The sequence below is a fragment of the Ranitomeya variabilis genome, chromosome 8 (assembly GCF_051348905.1).
Source record: "Ranitomeya variabilis isolate aRanVar5 chromosome 8, aRanVar5.hap1, whole genome shotgun sequence".
Taxonomy (NCBI): domain Eukaryota; kingdom Metazoa; phylum Chordata; class Amphibia; order Anura; family Dendrobatidae; genus Ranitomeya; species Ranitomeya variabilis.
In genome coordinates this window covers 72,925,494-72,946,123 of record NC_135239.1, presented here as the reverse complement: position 1 = coordinate 72,946,123, position 20,630 = coordinate 72,925,494, and the positions used below count along the sequence as shown (strand labels likewise).

Genomic DNA, 20,630 nt, shown 5'->3' with positions numbered 1-20,630 from the left:
CAGCCCTCACAGTGGTATATACAGCACAGCCAGCACAGGGGTATATCCAGCACAGCCCGCACAGAGGTATATAGAGCACAGCCCTCACAGTGGTATATCCAGCAGAGCCCGCACAGGGGTATATCCAGCACAGCCCGCACAGTGGTATATCCAGCAGAGCCCGCACAGGGGTATATACAGCACAGCCCGCACAGGGGTATATCCAGCACAGCCCGCACAGTGGTATATAGAGCACAGCCCTCACAGTGGTATATCCAGCACAGCCCGCACAGGGGTATATCCAGCACAGCCCGCACAGAGGTATATACAGCACAGCCCTCACATTGGTATATCCAGCACAGGGGTATGTCCAGCAGAGCCCGCACAGGGGTATATCCAGCAGAGCCCGCACAGGGGTATATACAGCACAGCCCTCACAGTGGTATATACAGCACAGCCAGCACAGGGGTATATCCAGCACAGCCCGCACAGAGGTATATAGAGCACAGCCCTCACAGTGGTATATCCAGCAGAGCCCGCACAGGGGTATATCCAGCACAGCCCGCACAGTGGTATATCCAGCACAGCCCTCACAGTGGTATAGCCAGCACAGGGGTATATAGAGCACAGCCCACATCTCATCTCCCCCCCCCCCCCCCGATAATGGCCCCACAGTCCGTTTAAAAAGAAAAAAAAAACTCTCCTCACCTTTCCTTTTGCCCGCGCTGCTCCTGGCGGCTGAAGTCTGCCCAGGACACTGCAGGTGCGCGATGATGTGATGTCATCGCGCACCCGCAGTGTACTGTCAGAGGCAGAGCGGGGAATGATGGGAGAGGGAGCATCAGGTGACGCTCTCTCTTTCATCATTGCATTGAACTATACCGGTGTCATAGACGCCGGTATAGTTAAATGCGGCGGCGGCACTGGGGGGGGTTCCGGGGGAGGAACAGTGCAGCGGCCCACTACTGGCATCGGCTCTTCTGGCATTTGCCAGAAGTGCCCGATGGCCAGCCCGGCCCTGCAGTCAGACCTGCCGGCCCGAGGCCCCTGACCTGCGGGGCCCGGTCGCAATGGCGACCGCTGCGACTGCGGTAGTTACGCCCCTGAGTGAGACTATGGAACTCTCTGCCGTATGATGTTGTAATGAGTGATTCATTACTTAAATTTAAGAGGGGACTGGATACCTTTCTGGAAAAGTATAATGTTACAGGGTATATGCACTAGATTCCTTGATAGGGCGTTGATCCAGGGAACTAGTCTGATTGCCGTATGTGGGGTCGGGAAGGAATTTTTTTCCCCATGATGGAGCTTACTCTTACCACATGGGTTTTTTTTGCCTTCCCCTGGATCAACATGTTAGGGCATGTTAGGTTAGGCTATGGGTTAAACTAGATGGACTTAAAGTCTTCCTTCAACCTTAATAACTGTGTAACTATGTAACTATGTCTTTCCAGCTCATGTATCTGAACTATTTAGCCGCCATTACTGCGCGCACATGTGCACTTATGACACACCGTGATTTAACATGTCCCTTTTATCACATTATTTTCAGGGGTACCATCATTTCTGTCCAGGCCTATTTCTTGTTTTATTTTATCTTTTTAATTCTGTGGAAGCCTAGTTGAAGCTTGGTTCATTTATTCATTTTCATAGATTTTTTATTTATTATTACTTTAGTCAGATTCAAGTTATTTCTGTGACCATTGTCGGTTTTTCTATCATTAAACGAGGAGTACCAACAATTTTTTACCACGTGTGTAAGACCGCTTAGGCTACTTTCACACTTGCGTCGGTACGGGGCCAACGTACCGACCCACGTTGTGAAATTTGTGCACAATGTGGGCAGCGGATGCAGTTTTTCAACGCATCCGCTGCCCATTCTGAAGTCTAGGGAGGAGGGGGCGGAGTTTCGGCCACGCATGCGCATGGTAGAAAATTGCAGACGCGACAGACAAAAAACGTTACATTGAACTTTTTTTGTGATGACGGTCCGCCAAAACACAACGGATCTGTCGCACGACGGACACGACGTGTGGCCATCCGTCGTGATCCGTCGCTAATACAAGTCTATGGGCAAAAAAACGCATCCTGCGAGCACATTTGCAGGATCCGTTTTTTGCCCAAAGCAACGGATTGCGACGGATTGCTAAAAACGCAAGTGTGAAAGTAGCCTTATTCTGAAAAACTTCTTGAAAGACGTCAGTTACCCTTTAAATGTAATCTGAGACAAAGCAGCATCAAGGAAAGGAGGGGACTTAGAGTGGAACGTTTTATGGCTTAAAGGTAATCTGTTTGCAGGTTTTGCTATGTAATCTGTCAGCAGCATGATGTAGTGACAGAGACCCTGACTCCAGTGATATATCACTTAGTTTACTGAGTGCAGTTTATAAACAGTGATAGAGTCTATAAAGAATTGTATCCGTAGCAGCTGTCATCTATCTCAGTAATAGGAAAGTCTGTCTTCAATGAATACAGATTTTACCTCAGAATTGAGAATTTTGATAATGAATGATCAATTTCGGCAGAGAAAAAAGCTACCGTAATTTCTCTGATATGCTATACTACAAAGCTGCTTATTTTTATGTGTACTATTGATTTATGAAATAAAAATAAAATGATGGCAAGCCATATTTCCGGCAGTGGTAATAAAGACATTCCTAGATATGATCCTGGCTGCACTGAGCTGTCTGGTGACTAATCAGTAAGCTTGAGAATAATAAATGGTATTAAATCGATGGAGAAGTTCTACTGCTAGTGTGCTCCTCACACATAAGGCTGTATACTGTACACATGTAGGGCTGTATACTGTACTGTACTCATAAGAATGTATACTGTACTCATGTGTAAAGTGTCCGAGAGCAGTAGTTGTGACCGAGTTGCTCTCCAGTTGCACTCTGGCACTTTACAGACAAGGGGTGTCCCAGTCCCAGTGTGCTGTAGGGTGAGGGCCGAATCACACTCACTTGAAGGCCTCAGGCCTCCGCTGCCTCCAGGCTTCTGTCCTCAGGAGCCGCCACACACAATGCATGGGATACCAGTTTCTTTGCAACAGTCAAACTTTTGCTAAACAGTCCAAGATCATCAGGTGGACACAGGTGGGATAGGGCATGGCAATTTGCACTTCCTTCCTCCTTAGTACAACTCCTCTTCAGTCCCACCACCCTTTCATCCTGGACTACTCCAAGCCTACTGACTCCATCAGCCTCAGGGATTCCTTGTCCACTTCACCAGTGCACATGGGACCGGTCACCTGCCCCCCATGTAATTCCACACCCATCAACCTCATGATGCCAGAAGACCAGGCCTGCTTCTTGGTACCTGGTCTAGCCCTAGGCTCCAGGCACTGTTGGAATGTCCATTAGGGAAGTCTATCAGGGAAGTCTATTTGGCCTCCCGCTGCCTGCCTCAAACGGTTGGCCCTTTCAGCCCCTAGCAACCCACCGCACCTGAATTTGGCCTTTACTAGGCACTTCACTAACTGACACTGAACACCCGCTAACCAGGAAGTGCCCCCTTTTATTGACACTACTGCCCACAAACTGCTCTATCCTTAACCATTTCCTAACTTATTATACTTATTCTATATTCTATGCTGTCCTAAGCTTATCCTTAGGCTATACTCACATTATGCATTAACACTTTACATACTGTACGTCTCACCATAATACATTACATTCGACACCCGTTACCTTTATATATAAAACCACACAACGGGTCTCACATAGTGCATCTGTTGTCTTTAGGGGCAGGATCAAGATTAGACAGTCCACATCCCTACACATGTAGGGCTCTATACTGTGCACATGTAGGGCTGTATACTGTACACATGTAGGGCTATATACTGTACACATGTAGGGCTGTATACTGTACACATGTAGGGCTGTATACTGTACTCATGTAGGGGTGTATACTGTACTGATGCAGGGCTGTATAGTGTACTCACATAGGGCTGTATAATGTACTATCCTCCTGTAGGGCTGTATACTGTACACATGTAGGGCTGTATACTGCCCTCATGTATGGGTGTATACTGTACTCATGTAGGGCTCTATACTGTAATCATGTATGGGTGTATACTGTACTCATGTAGGGCTGTATAATACACTCATATAGGGCTTTATACTGTACACATGTAGGGCTGTATACTGTACACATGTAGGGCTTTATACTGTACACATGTAGGGCTTTATACTGTACACATGTAGGGCTCTATACTGTAATCATGTATGGGTGTATACTGTACTCATGTAGGGCTGTATAATACACTCATACAGGGCTTTATACTGTACACATGTAGGGCTTTATACTGTACACATGTAGGGCTTTATACTGTACACATGTAGGGCTTTATACTGTACTCATGTAGGGCTGTATACTGTACTCATGTAGGGCTCTATACTGTAATCATGTATGGGTGTATACTGTACTCATGTAGGGCTGTATAATACACTCATACAGGGCTTTATACTGTACACATGTAGGGCTTTATACTGTACACATGTAGGGCTCTATACTGTACTCATGTAGGGCTGTATACTGTACTGATGCAGGGCTGTATACTGTACTCACATAGGGCTGTATAATACACTCATATAGGGCTTTATACTGTACACATGTAGGGCTGTATACTGTACACATGTAGGGCTCTATAGTGTACTCATGTAGGGATTTATTCTGTCCTGAAGTAGAGCTGTATACTGTACCGACATAGGGCTGTATACTGTTCTCATGTAGGGGTGTATACTGTACTCAAGTAGGGCTGTATACTGTACTCACGTACGGCTGAATACTGTACTAAAGTAGGGCTGTATATTGTTCTCATGTAGGGCTGTATAGTGTACTCACGTAGGGCTTTATAGTTTACTCATGTAGGGGTGTATATTGTACTCATGTAAGGGTGTACACTGTACCCATGTAGGGCTTTATACTTTACTATGCCATTACAGCCATTGCTAAAGATGTCAGTGGCTTATAAATGAACAGCTTTTATCTAAGGAATACAAATCCTAATTACTTTCTAAATTGTTTTTCTCTCATCCATTCTATGTATTTTTCTGTATGCACCTTGACTAACTAACCTGTCAGAAATATTCATCTATCTCAAGCTTCACTACTTTGTATCTGGCTTAATTTCCAATGCTACGTCATCCGTTACACCATTATAGGGAGATCAATACAGAACATAGTTTATATAAGAAACAGTTTGTGATCGCTGATGAGGTAACTGCTCGCCCCATAAAATAAACAAAGGAAAGTTCTGTTACTTCAAGGCTAATTGGGCTTAAGAAGACGTACAGTGATCATCAGTAACGAAAGAGCCCGTAGTGCAGATTTTGTGTGATTTAGAATTGCAATGAATACATATATCACACTTGCTTTCCTAATGGCCGCTATAGATTTCCATGTAATTTCCAATTGTAAATGCGGTTTTCCCTACCTCCATTACCCACCTCCAGGGTGATTTAAATTTTTCGATATCATTATTATCGCTGTATACAATTATTCTAGTGTGGAAAATTTACCATGTATATATTATAGTTCCCGTATTTTGCAGTAATTTTTTATGCCATATTGGGAAACTAGATTTCTCAAAAAACATTACTTCTTAGTGAGAATATGGGGTTGTATAGAGGTACATCGGCAGAGTGTTGTCGGCCTTACCACAATAAGTGGGGTCATTTGTAATACTTGCTCCAAATGCTGTGATAATTGTGAAGGGAAATATTCTCAAGTTGTCTCTTGGGCAGGTCAGAGATAAGCAATCTCCATACAGTCTCCTTATTTCTTGGTTTCTAGCAAGGCGGGCTTTCCTCTTTGAGTGACAACTCTGGTGAATAGAACTGTAGTATTATTATAGTTATAATGCTCGGCACAAGTTCTGCTGTAACACATTCAGCTATTGGTGGTTTGTTCCTAGTTTACATTTATCACTATATTTACACATAGAGCTAACGGCATTTGAACAAGCACACAGGTCCAGACAGCGTGAGCAGAGCTCTGCGAGTAGGAGACCTGCTGTGAAAGTGGCAATGCTGGCGATGTATAACTGCATCTCTTCAGAAGATAGCATGGAAGGGGAGGAAGGGGAGGATGTTAAAAGTTAACTCATCTCCTGGATTGTAGCTACTGTGCACTCTCGGCCAGGCTCTAGAGGGCAAGGTCCATGGAAAATAGCTGTACACTCTGAGGCCGGCCTCACACTAGCGAGTTTTACGGACGTATGAGCGCATAAACTACGTCCGTAAAATTCACATTACACACGGCCCAAGGAATCTCTATGGCCCAGCTCATATCTGCCGTATATTACGCATCTGTAATATACGGTCTTGTACGGCCGTAGAAAATCGCAGCATGCTGCGATTGTCACCGTATTGCGCAAAAAAATTGCCAATGAAAGTCTATGGGGGCGAGAAAAATACGGATTCCACATGGACCAGCAGTGTGACTTGCGAGAAATACGCAGCGGTGTTAGTGAAAAGCCGGTAATTCAATTACCGGCTTTTCATTTCTCCTTCCCAAACCCGACAGGATATGAGACATGGTTTACATACAGTAAACCATCTCATATCCCCTTTTTTTTTGCATATTCCACACTACGAATGTTAGTAGTGTGTATGTGCAAAATTTGGGTGCTGTAGCTGCTAAAATAAAGGGTTAAATGGCGGAAAAAATTGGCGTGGGCTCCCGCGCAATTTTCTCCGCCAGAGTGGTAAAGCCAGTGGCTGAGGGCAGATATTATTAGCCAGGAGAGGGTCCATGGTCATTGGCCCCCCCCCTGGCTACAAACATCTGCCCCCAGCCACCCCAGAAAAGGCACATCTGGAAGATGCGCCTATTCTGGCACTTGGCCACTCTCTTCCCACTCACGTGTAGCGGTGGGATATGGGGTAATGAAGGGTTAATGTCACCTTGCTATTGTAAGGTGACATTAAGCCAGATTAATAATGGAGAGGCGTCAATTATGTCACCTATCCATTATTAATCCAATTGTATGAAAGGGTTAAAAAAACACACACACATTATTAAAAAGTATTTTAATGAAATAAACACACAGGTTGTTTTAATATTTTATTGCTCTCTCAATCCACCTGAAGACCCTCGCTCTGCAAAATAATAAACCAACAATATACATACCTTCTGTTGATCTGTCACGTCCCACGAAGTAAATCCATCTGAAGGGGTTAAATCATTTTACAGGCAGGAGCTGTGCTAAAGCACTCGCTCGTGCCTGTAAACCCCGGGTACTGAAAGGAAAGCAGGATGATCTGTACTTACCTTGAGTTGCGGTGAGGTGCCATCTGCTGGATGTCCTCATGAACTGGAGCCTTGGAAAAGTTCCCACGCTCGAGTTCATATCAGTTCATCCAGCAGAGGGCGCCTCACCGCGACTCAATGTAAGTACAGATCACCCAGCTTTCCTTTCAGCACCCGGGGTTTACAGGCACGAGCGAGTGCTTTAGCACAGCTCCTGCCTGTAAAATGATTTAACCCCTTCAGATGGATTTACTTCGTGGGACGTGACAGATCAACAGAAGGTATGTATATTGTTGGTTTATTATTTTGCAGAGCGAGGGTCTTCAGGTGGATTGAGAGAGCAATAAAATATTAAAACAACCTGTGTGTTTATTTCATTAAAATACTTTTTAATAACGTGTGTGTGTTTTTTTAACCCTTTCATACAATTGGATTAATAATGGATAGGTGACATAATTGACGCCTCTCCATTATTAATCTGGCTTAATGTCACCTTACAATAGCAAGGTGACATTAACCCTTCATTACCCCATATCCCACCGCTACACGGGAGTGGGAAGAGAGTGGCCAAGTGCCAGAATAGGCGCATCTTCCAGATGTGCCTTTTCTGAGGAGGCTGGGGGCAGATGTTTGTAGCCAGGGGGGGGCCAATAACCATGGACCCTCTCTAGGCTATTAATATCTGCCCTCAGTCACTGGCTTTACCACTCTGGCGGAGAAAATTGCGCGGGAGCCCACGCCAATTTTTTCCGTGATTTAACCCTTTATTTTAGCAGCTACATGCCAAATTTTGCACATACACACTACTAACATTAGTAGTGTGGAATATGCAAAAAAAGGGGATATGAGATGGTTTACTGTATGTAAACCATGTCTCATATCCTGTCGGGTTTGGGAAGGAGAAATGAGAAGCCAGCAATTGAATTACCGGCTTTTCACATATATCGCGCTGAATTAAATATAAATACAGAATATACACTCACCGGCCACTTTATTAGGTACACCATGCTAGTAACGGGTTGGACCCCTTTTGCCTTCAGAACTGCCTCAATTCTTCGTGGCATAGATTCAACAAGGTGCTGGAAGCATTCCTCAGAGATTTTGGTCCATATTGACATGATGGCATCACACAGTTGCCGCAGATTTGTCGGCTGCACATCCCAAAGATGCTCCATACAAGGCAGGATGGATCCATGCTTTCATGTTGTTTACGCCAAATTCTGACCCTACCATCCGAATGTCGCAGCAGAAATCGAGACTCATCAGACCAAGCAACGTTTTTCCAATCTTCTACTGTCCAATTTCGATGAGCTTGTGCAAATTGTAGCCTCAGTTTCCTGTTCTTAGCTGAAAGGAGTGGTACCCGGTGTGGTCTTCTGCTGCTGTAGCCCATCTGCCTCAAAGTTCGACGCACTGTGCGTTCAGAGATGCTCTTAGGCCTACCTTGGTTGTAACGGGTGGCGATTTGAGTCACTGTTGCCTTTCTATCAGCTCGAACCAGTCTGCCCATTCTCCTCTGACCTCTGGCATCAACAAGGCATTTCCGCCCACAGAACTGCCGCTCACTGGATTTTTTTTCTTTTTCGGGCCATTCTCTGTAAACCCTAGAGATGGTTGTGCGTGAAAATCCCAGTAGATCAGCAGTTTCTGAAATACTCAGACCAGCCCTTCTGGCACCAACAACCATGCCACGTTCAAAGGCACTCAAATCATCTTTCTTCCCCATACTGATGCTCGGTTTGAACTGCAGGAGATTGTCTTGACCATGTCTACATGCCTAAATGCACTGAGTTGCCGCCCTGTGATTGGCTGATTAGAAATTAAGTGTTAACAAGAAGTTGGACAGGTGTACCTAATAAAGTGGCCAGCGAGTGTATATATATGTGTCTCAATGACATATATATATATATATATATATATATATATATATATATATATATATAGATACTGTATATATGTTTTAACGAACATTTGAGCACATAAATCCATTAGATGTCGGTTTTGCAAGCCTGCGAGAAAATATCGCAGTACGGATGCCATACGGATTACATACGGAGAATGCCATGCGCAAAATACGCTGACACACCCTGGCTATGGATGACATACGGACCACTATTTTAGGGACTTTTCTGCGTATTACGGCCGTAAAAAACGGACCGTATTTACATATGCTGAGTGTGAGGCCGGCCTAAAAGATAAAAACTGTCATTGCAGGAGAATGATAGCAGATAGAAAAAGCAAGTCAATTGCAAACTTGCTTATTTTAAGCTGGTTAACTAATTAAAGCAATTTAAGAACTTGATAATACCCCTTTAGAGCAGTTAAACATTGAAAACAAGTTATTAGGATAGGTGATAACTTGATAAGTCAAGGTCTGACCTCTGGGGCCCACACTGATAAGTAGTATGTGGCTCTTTTGTCCCCATTAGAATGGAGCAGCAAGTATGTATGCTCGACTGCAGCTTCCTTCATTCCCTTTGGGTCCGACAAGCCCTGCACTCATTTTTTTAAAGCAGCCTCATACAAAATCAATAGAGAGGCAGTGTGTTGTTTTATTTTGTAATGGAAATAAAAGTGCCCACTCTGGAATAAAATCTCCCAATTCTGATGACTGGTGCGGGTCAACTTAGTCAGGCCCCCATCGATTAGTAAGTTAGTACCTATCTCATGTTTTCAGCTGAAAATGCCTTTAAATTTAGCAATGGAGTATTCATTCTGGGCATAGACACAGCAAAATCAGCATGACCAGGAGATCTGATCTTTTCTATCCCATAAAATGCTACTTAAGGTTTTGCAATGTTATAGCACCCACTGTATACAGTTAGTTTACACTTTTTTTTGTTTGTTTAGGTTTTGGGGTTTTTCGACTATTTTTCAATTGTCCCTTCGGAATTCAAGATATTTTGGCTAATTCCAACATTTTAAAAAGAATCCATTTTTTGGCGTAAAAGTTCTCGAGTCCCAGTTATGGAATGACTTTATGTACATCAGAATTTGTTTTTACCTAAATTTATATCAATAACATGGAAATAATAAATCCTTAGAGTTCTCTGTTGGACCCAGTGTAGAAAAATGCTGCCATTTATGCAGTTTGGGTAGAAATGCCATTTAAGCCTATTAAATGTATGAAAAGCCTCCCAATTTCTTTGCTATGTGAACTAATAGCGCACAGGCAGGTTAAGCAAAGGTCATATGAATGCTGTGATTTTCCTGTTTTCATCTTATAATAACTTATAGTTTCTTATCATTTTTTGTAAATTAGCAATGGGTTCAGCATTACTAATTCAAAAGGCCTGCCATATGTAAGCCACAAGATCAAAGAGTTAAATGAGTTTAGCCCGAACACTTATGTATAGACGTGTCACCTATCTTCCTGTTCATCTATCTCATGAAGTTGTAAGGTCCTTCCTCACAGTGTACCCGCAGCTTGTCCTGAATAATTAAGTAAAAGAGAAATCAATTCTTAATTAAATAGTCCTTAATGGAGGAGCTGTTGTTTTTTCTCTATTTATTTCGCAAGTGGCCAGAAATCAGACAGGAAACAACTTTGCATTTTGCAACTCCTCACTAAAAGAAGTAAACTTCAGTTCAGGCTCCCTTGATGTCTTATTTAATTTACTAACATTATATCTCTGAGAATCAGTTGGTGTTCTGTTTTTTTCACATAAGTATTTTATTATATTAATATAAAGAGATGGGAGGACCCCTAAAATGGACCGCTAACAAAGAGCGGCCGTCACTCTTGCACTCTCGTTCCTACACTAATGAAGTGATCAGCCCATTATTCGAATACTTGGCATGTAGCAGATACATTCAAGTGGAATTGAATCCTACATGAATTTTTTTACAAAAATTCATATTTGGCAAGATGAGAAAATTTTTGTAATTCGCTCCGTGTGGATGCAGAAAAATGGCGGACATTTGGGCGAGTCGCGAAAAAGGTCACGAAATAGTGGCATCATGCCATTCGTAGAATCCATCAAAGCTGGAAGTGTGATAGGTCTGCGGATTTCAGTGTGGGTGGTGGTGATCTGAAGATGCAGTGCTCACTGGTTGTGATGGTGAAAAGCGGAGGGGCTGGAGAGGTGAGCGATAAGGTAAGTATTAGTATTTTTTTATTTGTTACATCTTACGTTTATTATGCTCTAGAGTCTGTTTTATAAGGTATATTAACCCTTTAATGATTTTCCTTTTTCCTTTATTTTTTGCGCTTTCATTTTTTCCTTTCCTTATTTCAAGAGCCATAACTCTTTTACTCTTCTGTCCCCATAGCCATATGAAGGCTTGCTTTTATGGGACGAGTTGTCATTTTGAATGAAATCATCAATTTTATCGTATGATGCACCGGAAAGCTGGAAAAAAATTCCAAGCGCTTTGAAATTGCATAACGATGTGCAAATCCACAACTGTTTTTTGAGCTTTTTATTTACCATGTATGGAGAAACTTACCTGGTAATATGATTGGTTGGGTGAGGTCTTATTTTTTGTGCCCTGGGCTGACATATTTATTGATACCATTTTGGGGTAGATATGATGTTTTGGTCACCTCCTATTGTACTTTATTGCAATGTTGTGACAGCCCAAAAAAACGTAATTCTGTCATTTTGATTTTTTTCTCATTATGTCGTTTTCCAATCAGATCAATTTATTTTATATTTTGATATATCATACTTTTCCGTATGCAACTATGCTAAATATGCATATATATATTTATTGTTTTGTTTGTAATGGGGCAAAAGGGGGTGATTTGATTATTCATATTTTTTAAAACTTTTTTTTTACTTTATTTAATAGAGATTTGAAGCAGCGATCATTTGATCGCATGTGCTATATACATAACAGTGCTTCAGCATTGCTATGTATAGCAGAAATCACGATCTCCTATGAATGCCGGCCACGAGCCGGCATTCACTAGAGTATCATAATGATAGGCACAGTTTTCAACAGCTGTCATGACAACCCATCGGCGCCCCGCAATCACAAGACAGGGGCGCTGATGGGTGGGATTAATGACACGCTTTCATCCGGCGTGTGTTAAAGCCTGCTGTCAGTGATTGACAGTGGGATTTAACTGGTTAGTAGCTTGGCTCCACCCACGACTGTTAAAGGCACATGATGACTGATTAAATTAGTCATCATGTAAGAGGAAAGATGTGGGCTCAGCGTGTGAGCCCACATACAAGCAGGGACACGACCTTTAACGTAAAGGTTGTGATGGGGTTAAAATTTACAGAGTATAACTTCTTCACAAATCGAATTTCCCGGGAAAATTATGCGTGCAGAGGAATTCAAATTTTGCCTGATCTGCTCATCTCTTTTGGCATGTAGTACTCCATTTCCCCGGTAGTGGCTACCGGAGGAGAAATGAATATCTAGTTACAATTACCACTTGTGACAACAACTTGTTGCAGAGGGTTTCATAAGCTTGATATATGATAAGCTTGATATGCAGCAAATCTCCGAAATCTTTCTCCTTTAGAAATGTGAGAATAACATAGGATGGGAAGGCATACACGGATGACGAATTCCCAGCTGGTCACCGAGTGGAGTACCTGACAAAAAAGGCTATGATTACGAACCAGCATGGTTTGAAACACGTCATCCATGTGATTTTACTTATGTTTCCCGCCCCCACCCCTATCTCTACTTTCTATAATGTTTTTAAGGATTTTAAAATAAATATGGTTTTCTTTATTCCTTTATGGGATTGCTGGATTTTTACTTTTTTTATGAGGATGATGTAATTTATTAAAAATACATGCAGCTTAAAGCTAAAAAGTTGTCAGGTTCTGTTCACTGTATCTGAACCAGGTGCATGCCGTCATATTGTAAATTAATAAAGTACTAAACATGCCCCTGGTTAAATTAGTAGCCTTAGGCCAGGTTCACAGGAACTTATAAAAAAAAACACATTTCATTCAGAAAAAAATGGTGAATTTTCATTTTAATTGTTAGATCTTCAGCATCTGTTATACTTCAGAAGTTGTTAAAATTTACAAGACCAAATATACAGTCTGCTATGTTAAAGAATTGCAATATATCTGTAAAAATTGGTAGCTATATGGTAGATTTGTATTTTAAAAATACACATATTTGGAATCGCTTCATCCATAAAAGTCCAATCTATGAAAGTATAAAATAAATTAACCTGGTTGGTAAGCAACATATAAAGACAAAAAATTAAACTCCAAAATTGTGTTTTTTTATTTTGGTCACCACAACTCCTAAAAAAAATGCAATAGGGCATGACCAAAATGTCGTATTCCTTCCAAAATGGTATCAGCAAAAACATCTGGTTGCCCAGCAATGACCTAAAAAAACAAGTCTTAATACAGTTATGTAAGTGACATTATAAATATGTTTTGGCCCTTGGAAGAAGGAGATGAAAAAACGAAAGTGCAAAAGCGAAAAATTGCCCGTTCCTTATGGTGTTAAAGGGAATTTATCAGCCTCCACTGACGGTATAATCTAAGCGCATGGCCTTAAAAGGGGATATAACACCTATAAAAATAGTTCTATAATTGCTGACTCCATACAGCAGAAACTGAAGGTTAATCAAAGTATGCTAATTAGGATGCACCCTTCGTTTGGCCAGGGGGCTCAGTGCACCATACTGTCCATGGGTGTGGTATGTCCCCACCTCACTCATTGACGACTGACACTGCTGGCATGCCTAAGCTTTCTCGGACAAGTCAGTACTCTCAATCACCAATGAGGGCATGGGGGCATACAAAACTATTGAGGGGGAGGGGGCATGCAAAACTAGTCAGGGCATGGGGGCATGCTAAACCAGTGAGGGTGTGGAAGCATTCAAAACCATTGAGGGTGTGGGGGCATGCAAAACCAGTGAGGGTGTGGAGACATACGTAAACCAGTGAGGGTGTGGGGGCATGCGAAACCAGTGAGAGTGTGGCGTCATGCAAAACCAATGAGGAAATGTGGGCATGCGAAAACAATGAGGGCGTGAAGGTATGCAAAACCAATGAGGGCATGCAAAACCATTCTCTGAGCCATCTGGACTTGCCTGGTACGGGGATGCATTCCTCACAGACGGTTCCGAAATAAAGGAGACACACTCCGGCTTAACTTCAATATGAACTTGTTTACTCAGCACAACTTGCTCCAATACAGGCACTTCGGGTATCACAGTCAGTATCCTCTTTTCTGTCCCTGCTCTGTCCTCTCCTTCTCTATATTCAGCCCTGGGTCGGACCGTATCTACCGGTCCCGCAGAATCTGTTTCATTGAATCTGTTTCTTGCCTCAGATAGAGGAGTCCTACACCGCTTCACCCTGGTTCTAAGAACTGCCGCCCAGGCAAAATCCTGCCACATCTTGCTTGTACTACCCGTGCTGACCAGACTTCTCTCTATGGGGACAGATTCCTTTAACTTTGTCCGTAGCGTTTCCGTACTTCTTTCCTCCTAGAGGAATTCTTAGTGTAGCTTTCCTATGCTGGGCCCCTTCAACGTTGCGGGGCAAAGTGACTCCTGGCTAGGCAGCCCTGTGAGCTGCACGGGTGTCCAGGCCCCAACTGACTAACACCAGGAAACCTAACTATTCTTATCCCTCCGTGCCCCTCCTACTCTAACTATACACTACAGTGACCCCCTCTAATGACCAACTATGGACACTACGCCCCTATCACTATACTGGGCCCGGGGATAAACTTTCCCTAATACAAAGTGTGCCAAACATATAAATATATATATATATATATATATATATATATATATATATATATATATATATATATACAGAGCAATATACAGACAATATAGCAATGCTCTTGTACACGGTGGTAATACACTTCATGTGTAGCAGTACCACCGTGTACGAACACAGTAATAACATACATTATACACACTTAAAGGGGTTGTGGAGAAAAGGGAACAATAACATATTTATATCCCATACACACAGAGGAGTTGGAAGAAATATCTATGGACGGATCAACCGTCGACCGCTATTTAAAGTGTATTGCCAGCTTAAGTCCTTGCGTTCTCTGTCACTGACTAGTTAAACATCTTTGAAGAACTTACATTTCCTGATGTGAGCCTGTTCCTAATGGACACGTTAAGGCAATGCTCCTCGGGTAATTCTGAGAAGGTGATATGAGAAACTTAAGTAACTTTTTATTCTTCTAAACATTAATATTTTTTTCTACTTTTAATAAAAATGTCAAGGAAATATTTTTTCCTTGCCAGGAATCAGATACAAGTAAAGGTCAAATGGATTTCTAACGCGCCATTTTAAACAATCATACACTTTGCGCTGCACGGGGGCTGTGCAGGTCTGTCATTCCTGTCACTGCCATTTTTCCCAATGGCGTGGACTTGACAAATCGCTTGTCAGAGAAAGGTCTGAACCTCTGGGAAAGCAGCACATTAAGCACTATTCATCATATGGGCTCTACCATGGTATTAACCCGTTTGTGTACAAGCCCAAACGGAGAAAAAAGTTACCGCAGTTTCAGAGTCGATACACAGCTATCTCTTAAATTATGCAGAAGGGTGCAATGTGATTTTTATATTTCTCATGAAAATTTTAATTTGGCATATTTAGTTTTTGAGATTTAACTAGCAAATATCACATACAAATAATGTTATAAGTATCAAATGATAGACAACATGGCATGTAATCTTGGAGTGTAATAGGGTTGGGACAAGTTTTTGCTTTTACGAACCCAAAAGGTGTTACCGAAGTTGTGGATCTTGAGGGTGGGTTCTACTTTTTTCGGAGAACCAATAGGCGGGGGCATAGCTGAATAAAATCTCCTGTGAGGGTCTACAAATCCTAGGTTGCATTTACATTGGCTGATTAATGTGAATGAACATTCGGAGGAACACTCGATTCTCAATACCTGCCTAGTGTAGAGAAGCTGGCAAAATAGCAAAACGCCTGTTCGTCGGGTGAAATGATTTTAAGCCCCTTCACTACGCGGCCAATTTCCATTTTTTGCATTGCAGGTTAGCCCTATTCATATAAAAAGAGATGGGCTGAAATACCACACACAACCTTCGAACAAGTGAGGCGTTGTTTGTGGACATAAAAGAGCAGCCCTGTTTATCTAATCCTGTACAACTTCCTTAAAGGGAATGCATCGTCAGAAAATGACCAACTGTTTCAATCAACTTTTTTTGTTAAATGTATTACATAAGACTTTTCAGCAGTATCATTATCATCACAGACAGGATTTCAATAGCAGGTAGCCCCTCTATAGACAGCTGATTACACAGGATCCACAATGACCTTTGTAATTGTACTCCCACTCTCATTAAATGTTTCAGTACAAAAGCAAGGCTCTGCATCAGTCTATGCTAATATACTTGTAGATTTCCTGAAAGGACAGGAAGTATGAGTCAAGAATGGCCTAGAGGTCAGTGTGATAATCGGAAGATTTCTCCTTTTTTGTACAGATCATGATATGAAACTTAAAAACAAAAACATTGCCTATTTTAATAAAAATATATTTAGTAAAAAACTGATTATTAGTAGATAATTTCCTTGTGACACATTCCCCTGCTGAATCTGTCAGCAGGTTTTTGCTATGTAATCTAAGGACATCATGATGTAGCGGCTGAGAGACTGATTTCAGCAATGTGTCACTTATTAGGCTGTGTGTTGTTGTTTCAATACAATGAGTGTTTATCACCAGGATATTATCACTACTCAAACTGCAGCTCACGTGCATCCTGGTCTAACTCCGCCCCCACCACTGATTAGGAGCTCACTGTCAATATACAGCGTACGCAGAAAACTGTGGTGTGGATGGGTGCCTCTTTCTGAGCTCTACTACATGCTACATCTAAAACTCTGATTGCGTCACTATTCCTGCTCCCAATAATCTAAGTGATACATAGCTGGAATCAGGGTCTAATTTTCTACATTATGCCGCTCTCAGATGAGATAGCAAAAACCAGGTCACAAATTCCCTTTAAGATATTTCCATGATAGCCGATGATAAAATATCTGTGTTAGGCCATGTTCACACTTTCAGTATTCGGTCAGTATTTTCCATCAGTATTTGTAAGTCTCCAAAGTCAACTCCAAATGTGATTGCTGAAGCTTCAGGGTTAATTTTTGCTGTACTCTGATTGGAGAGTGCAAGCCGCCAATCAGCAAAGAACCATGGGACTCTTTACCAGTAAGCCTGCTTCCCGTTAATCCTGCACCCGTTCCCTCTGGATGTTAAAGAAGTGGGCAGTGCCTGCTACCAATACACCGGCAGTCTGCAGAGGAAGTCACTTACCTAATATTCTGGGATTATTCTCCAATCATTCCATTAGTACTAGGGAACCTATTGACGTTTGTTTCATTCTATCTTTTACCTTTCTGTTGAAGCCTTTGAAATGTATTATTTTTATGTGACAATGACAACTTTTCCTTCTATCTTCTCTTCTTTCATTAGGTTTTCCTGTCAATATAATATCATTGCAATCAAAATGTTACTTTTTTGTTTTATAAGTTTGAAACATCAAAAAGGTTTTTTTTTTTTAATCTATAATTTTTTTCACCCAATTTTTCTTGCTCTATGTAAAAATAATAAAATTAGCTGCACTTACTTTCTCCTGCTCCAGCGCTGGCTCTCCACCGATGCTTCCAGTGACTGCTTACAGGCGCCCCAACTAAAGAATCTGTGACCAGTGCAGCTAATCACTGGGCTCAGCAGTAATGCAGACGTAAAATATGGAGGTATAAAACACAGGCACTGCTCATACGTCCATATCACTTTAAATTAGGAAACATCACTTGAATTGTGAATTTCACTAGAATCTATACAATGATCCACGAAAAACAGTTTTTGGTGGCGCTCAGCTAAAAAAAATTGCATATATGGACAAGTGAAGGTTGAAAAAATAGCGGCACTCATTAATGGCAACTTAAAGGGCGTCTTTACTGAAGGGACAAGCACACGATGTGGACCTAGAAGGGCAGGGAAGTGCGACAGCTGTTTCGCGTGAATAGTTATGCAGATGTAGTTGACACAAGCCACTGATCCTAGTGATTGACTGCAGCGGTCACATGGACTGTAGTCATGACATCACCGAGGCAGTGTGTAAACAATAACCAACTTTGGATAAGAAGTAGATACAGCTGATATTATTATTATTATTATTATTATTTTTACATAGCTGATGGGATGAAAATTTTTGAAAATGAGAAAATCCTGTTAACACTGGATATAATGTTATATTATGGAAGATGATATTATAGAATATGATATTAATCTTATTTTTTTCTATTCCCCATAGCAAATATCTGTGACAACGAGCTGCTTCGTTGTCAAAATGGTGGAGTTTGCCACAACAACATGAGGTGCCAATGTCCTCGTGGCTTCAAGGGAATATTGTGCGAGAATCCGAAATGTGAAGATACTGGGAGCTGTCCGTCTTCTAAATCTGGACAAGAATCCATCACCCATAACTTGTGTCTGACCACCATGATAATTGTAGCTCGGCTCTGCACTTTGTAAAAAAACGTGAATAATGTACCTGCAATTTCCCACGGAGAACAAAAAGTGACTACAAGAGACAAAGAGAAATAAATATAATGGGATACATAAATTATAATTACACTTGAGAGGGCCTGACTGTACTAAGCCATATGTACCAATTTGTGAATGAGAGATCCATGACTGTTATGATTTTGGCTCATGAGGCGGCTGACCCAAGAAGGACTGCCGTGGTATCAGAACCAGCTGAAAGGACCTTCAGCAAATAGAAGGCCAAAGCAACAAGGTCACTTAAAGCAAAGCTGATGCCATGGTAATTGCAGGTAAAATAATCCTTCTACCCATCCAAAAGCCCCAAGAGGCAAGCTGCCCCAAGCAGGACTGCTACCATGGCAGGATCAATCACGTTAATAAATTGCTCCAGAAAAGGACAACAAGAGCTTGTTTGCCACTTCCACACAGTTTCTGTACCTCTCTATCCAGTGTGTGGACCAACCAAATAGCGTCATTCTTTGCTGCCAGTGCATTGTGGGTAAAGGAAAGCGGCCATATTGGTCCCCTAATACCCTAACACCTGTGCTTTTGTGAACGTCGCTCCGTATACCCTTGTTGGTCGAAAGATTTATTTTTTTTTCTCCAATGTTAGTGACGCACATATCTCCCTTCCTTGGCCCCATATCCTTTAAGAGAGTAAATTAAGGCTTGTATATCATAGATACGCCAAAACCGAATAAAAAAAAGTATATAAGGCGTATGATATCCAATATGAGAAAAGGCTAGAGTTTAAGCAAAAATAAAATGTATTTATCCTTTTGTATTCAAATGAAGTTATTTTTCTTGAAATAATGTAAAATGTAGATTTTTTGTATTATTGCAAATCCGTGTTTAGCAGACAATCTATTAAGTGATTATCTTCATCAAAGGATCAGAAAATATTTTTTTTCTTTTTATTACTTTTTTTCTTTACCTTATTTGAATTCTATTCTGTTACTCATTTTCTCTCTTTCACGGCTTTAAGGGCTAAATGTTCCCTTGCTCTCTTTAAGCCGTAAATGGGTGACATGCTCAGAAAATCTTCCTTAGGGAGCGTATGCTGGTGTTATGGAAAGCCACAAGTTTACATTCAAAAGACGTGTAATAATGTTCCACCAAAGGAAATTCTAAATGTTTTCTTGTTGTTTTAAAACACTGGAAGATTTCAAGGAATAAACAGAACTGAAAACAATTTCAGACAATGTAATGCAATTCTTTTTTTTTTCAGGAGGTAAAAGTGGTGGTGGGAGCTTAAAAGTTAAACAGGACAAAGTTTGAAGGATACAGCCAGCCTCAGGTCCCCTGTGCTCCTCCAATACTGCAGAGGTAAAGCTGACTCTGCTTGTAACAACATCGGAGAGTCCACAGTTCCAAATTGTCCATCATCAGCAGTGTCCTGATTAATGGCAAGAAGGAGCCAGGAGGTATAGGAGCGGTGCACTCCTGAAGATAGGAGAAAATAACCTTTCAAGAAGCAATAGCTACAGATGGGGCTCATAGGAAGCAGTTCAGGAAGCATCACGTCTATCTCCGTAGGTGTAAAAAAAATCTAGTAATTTGTAACTCTACCAGATGCAATGTGCCATTTATATTACTGGTATCTTGCTGTAAGACAAAAGAGCCTGTTGGTCCCTAAAGATTTTAAAGTCTGGGTAGAACTGCCACATTTGCACTTTTGACTATTCCATAAACTGGCTACCAACTTTCAGGATTGAGTAGTATGCAACAACGGTGATTGTTGATGGTAACATCTTTATTTGGTTTTCTGTATTGGTCGGCTGACAGTCTAATGTGTATGGGGGCCTCCTGACTCTCCCTCGACAAATGTCAGGAAAAAGAAGTACCTGGCCTGCTGAATTTAGGTGGCAGATCCTTTTGAAAATCAGTCTGTCAGTTGGTGTCAGTCTGTC

The 20,630-nt window shown here is 41.6% G+C and overlaps 1 protein-coding gene across 7 annotated transcripts in view; it reads left to right on the top strand.

Moving 5' to 3' along the window:
• Positions 1 to 19,912, top strand: part of NTNG1 (netrin G1) — a 447,853-nt gene extending 427,941 nt beyond the window's left edge. For all 7 annotated transcript variants that reach the window (XM_077277363.1, XM_077277361.1, XM_077277358.1 and 4 more), the window contains one exon: positions 18,488 to 19,912. In XM_077277363.1, coding sequence (XP_077133478.1) covers positions 18,488 to 18,708 — 221 coding nt within the window. In that variant the 3' untranslated portion in view covers positions 18,709 to 19,912. The remainder of the gene's footprint in view (positions 1 to 18,487) is intronic.
• Positions 19,913 to 20,630: the final 718 nt, after the last annotated feature.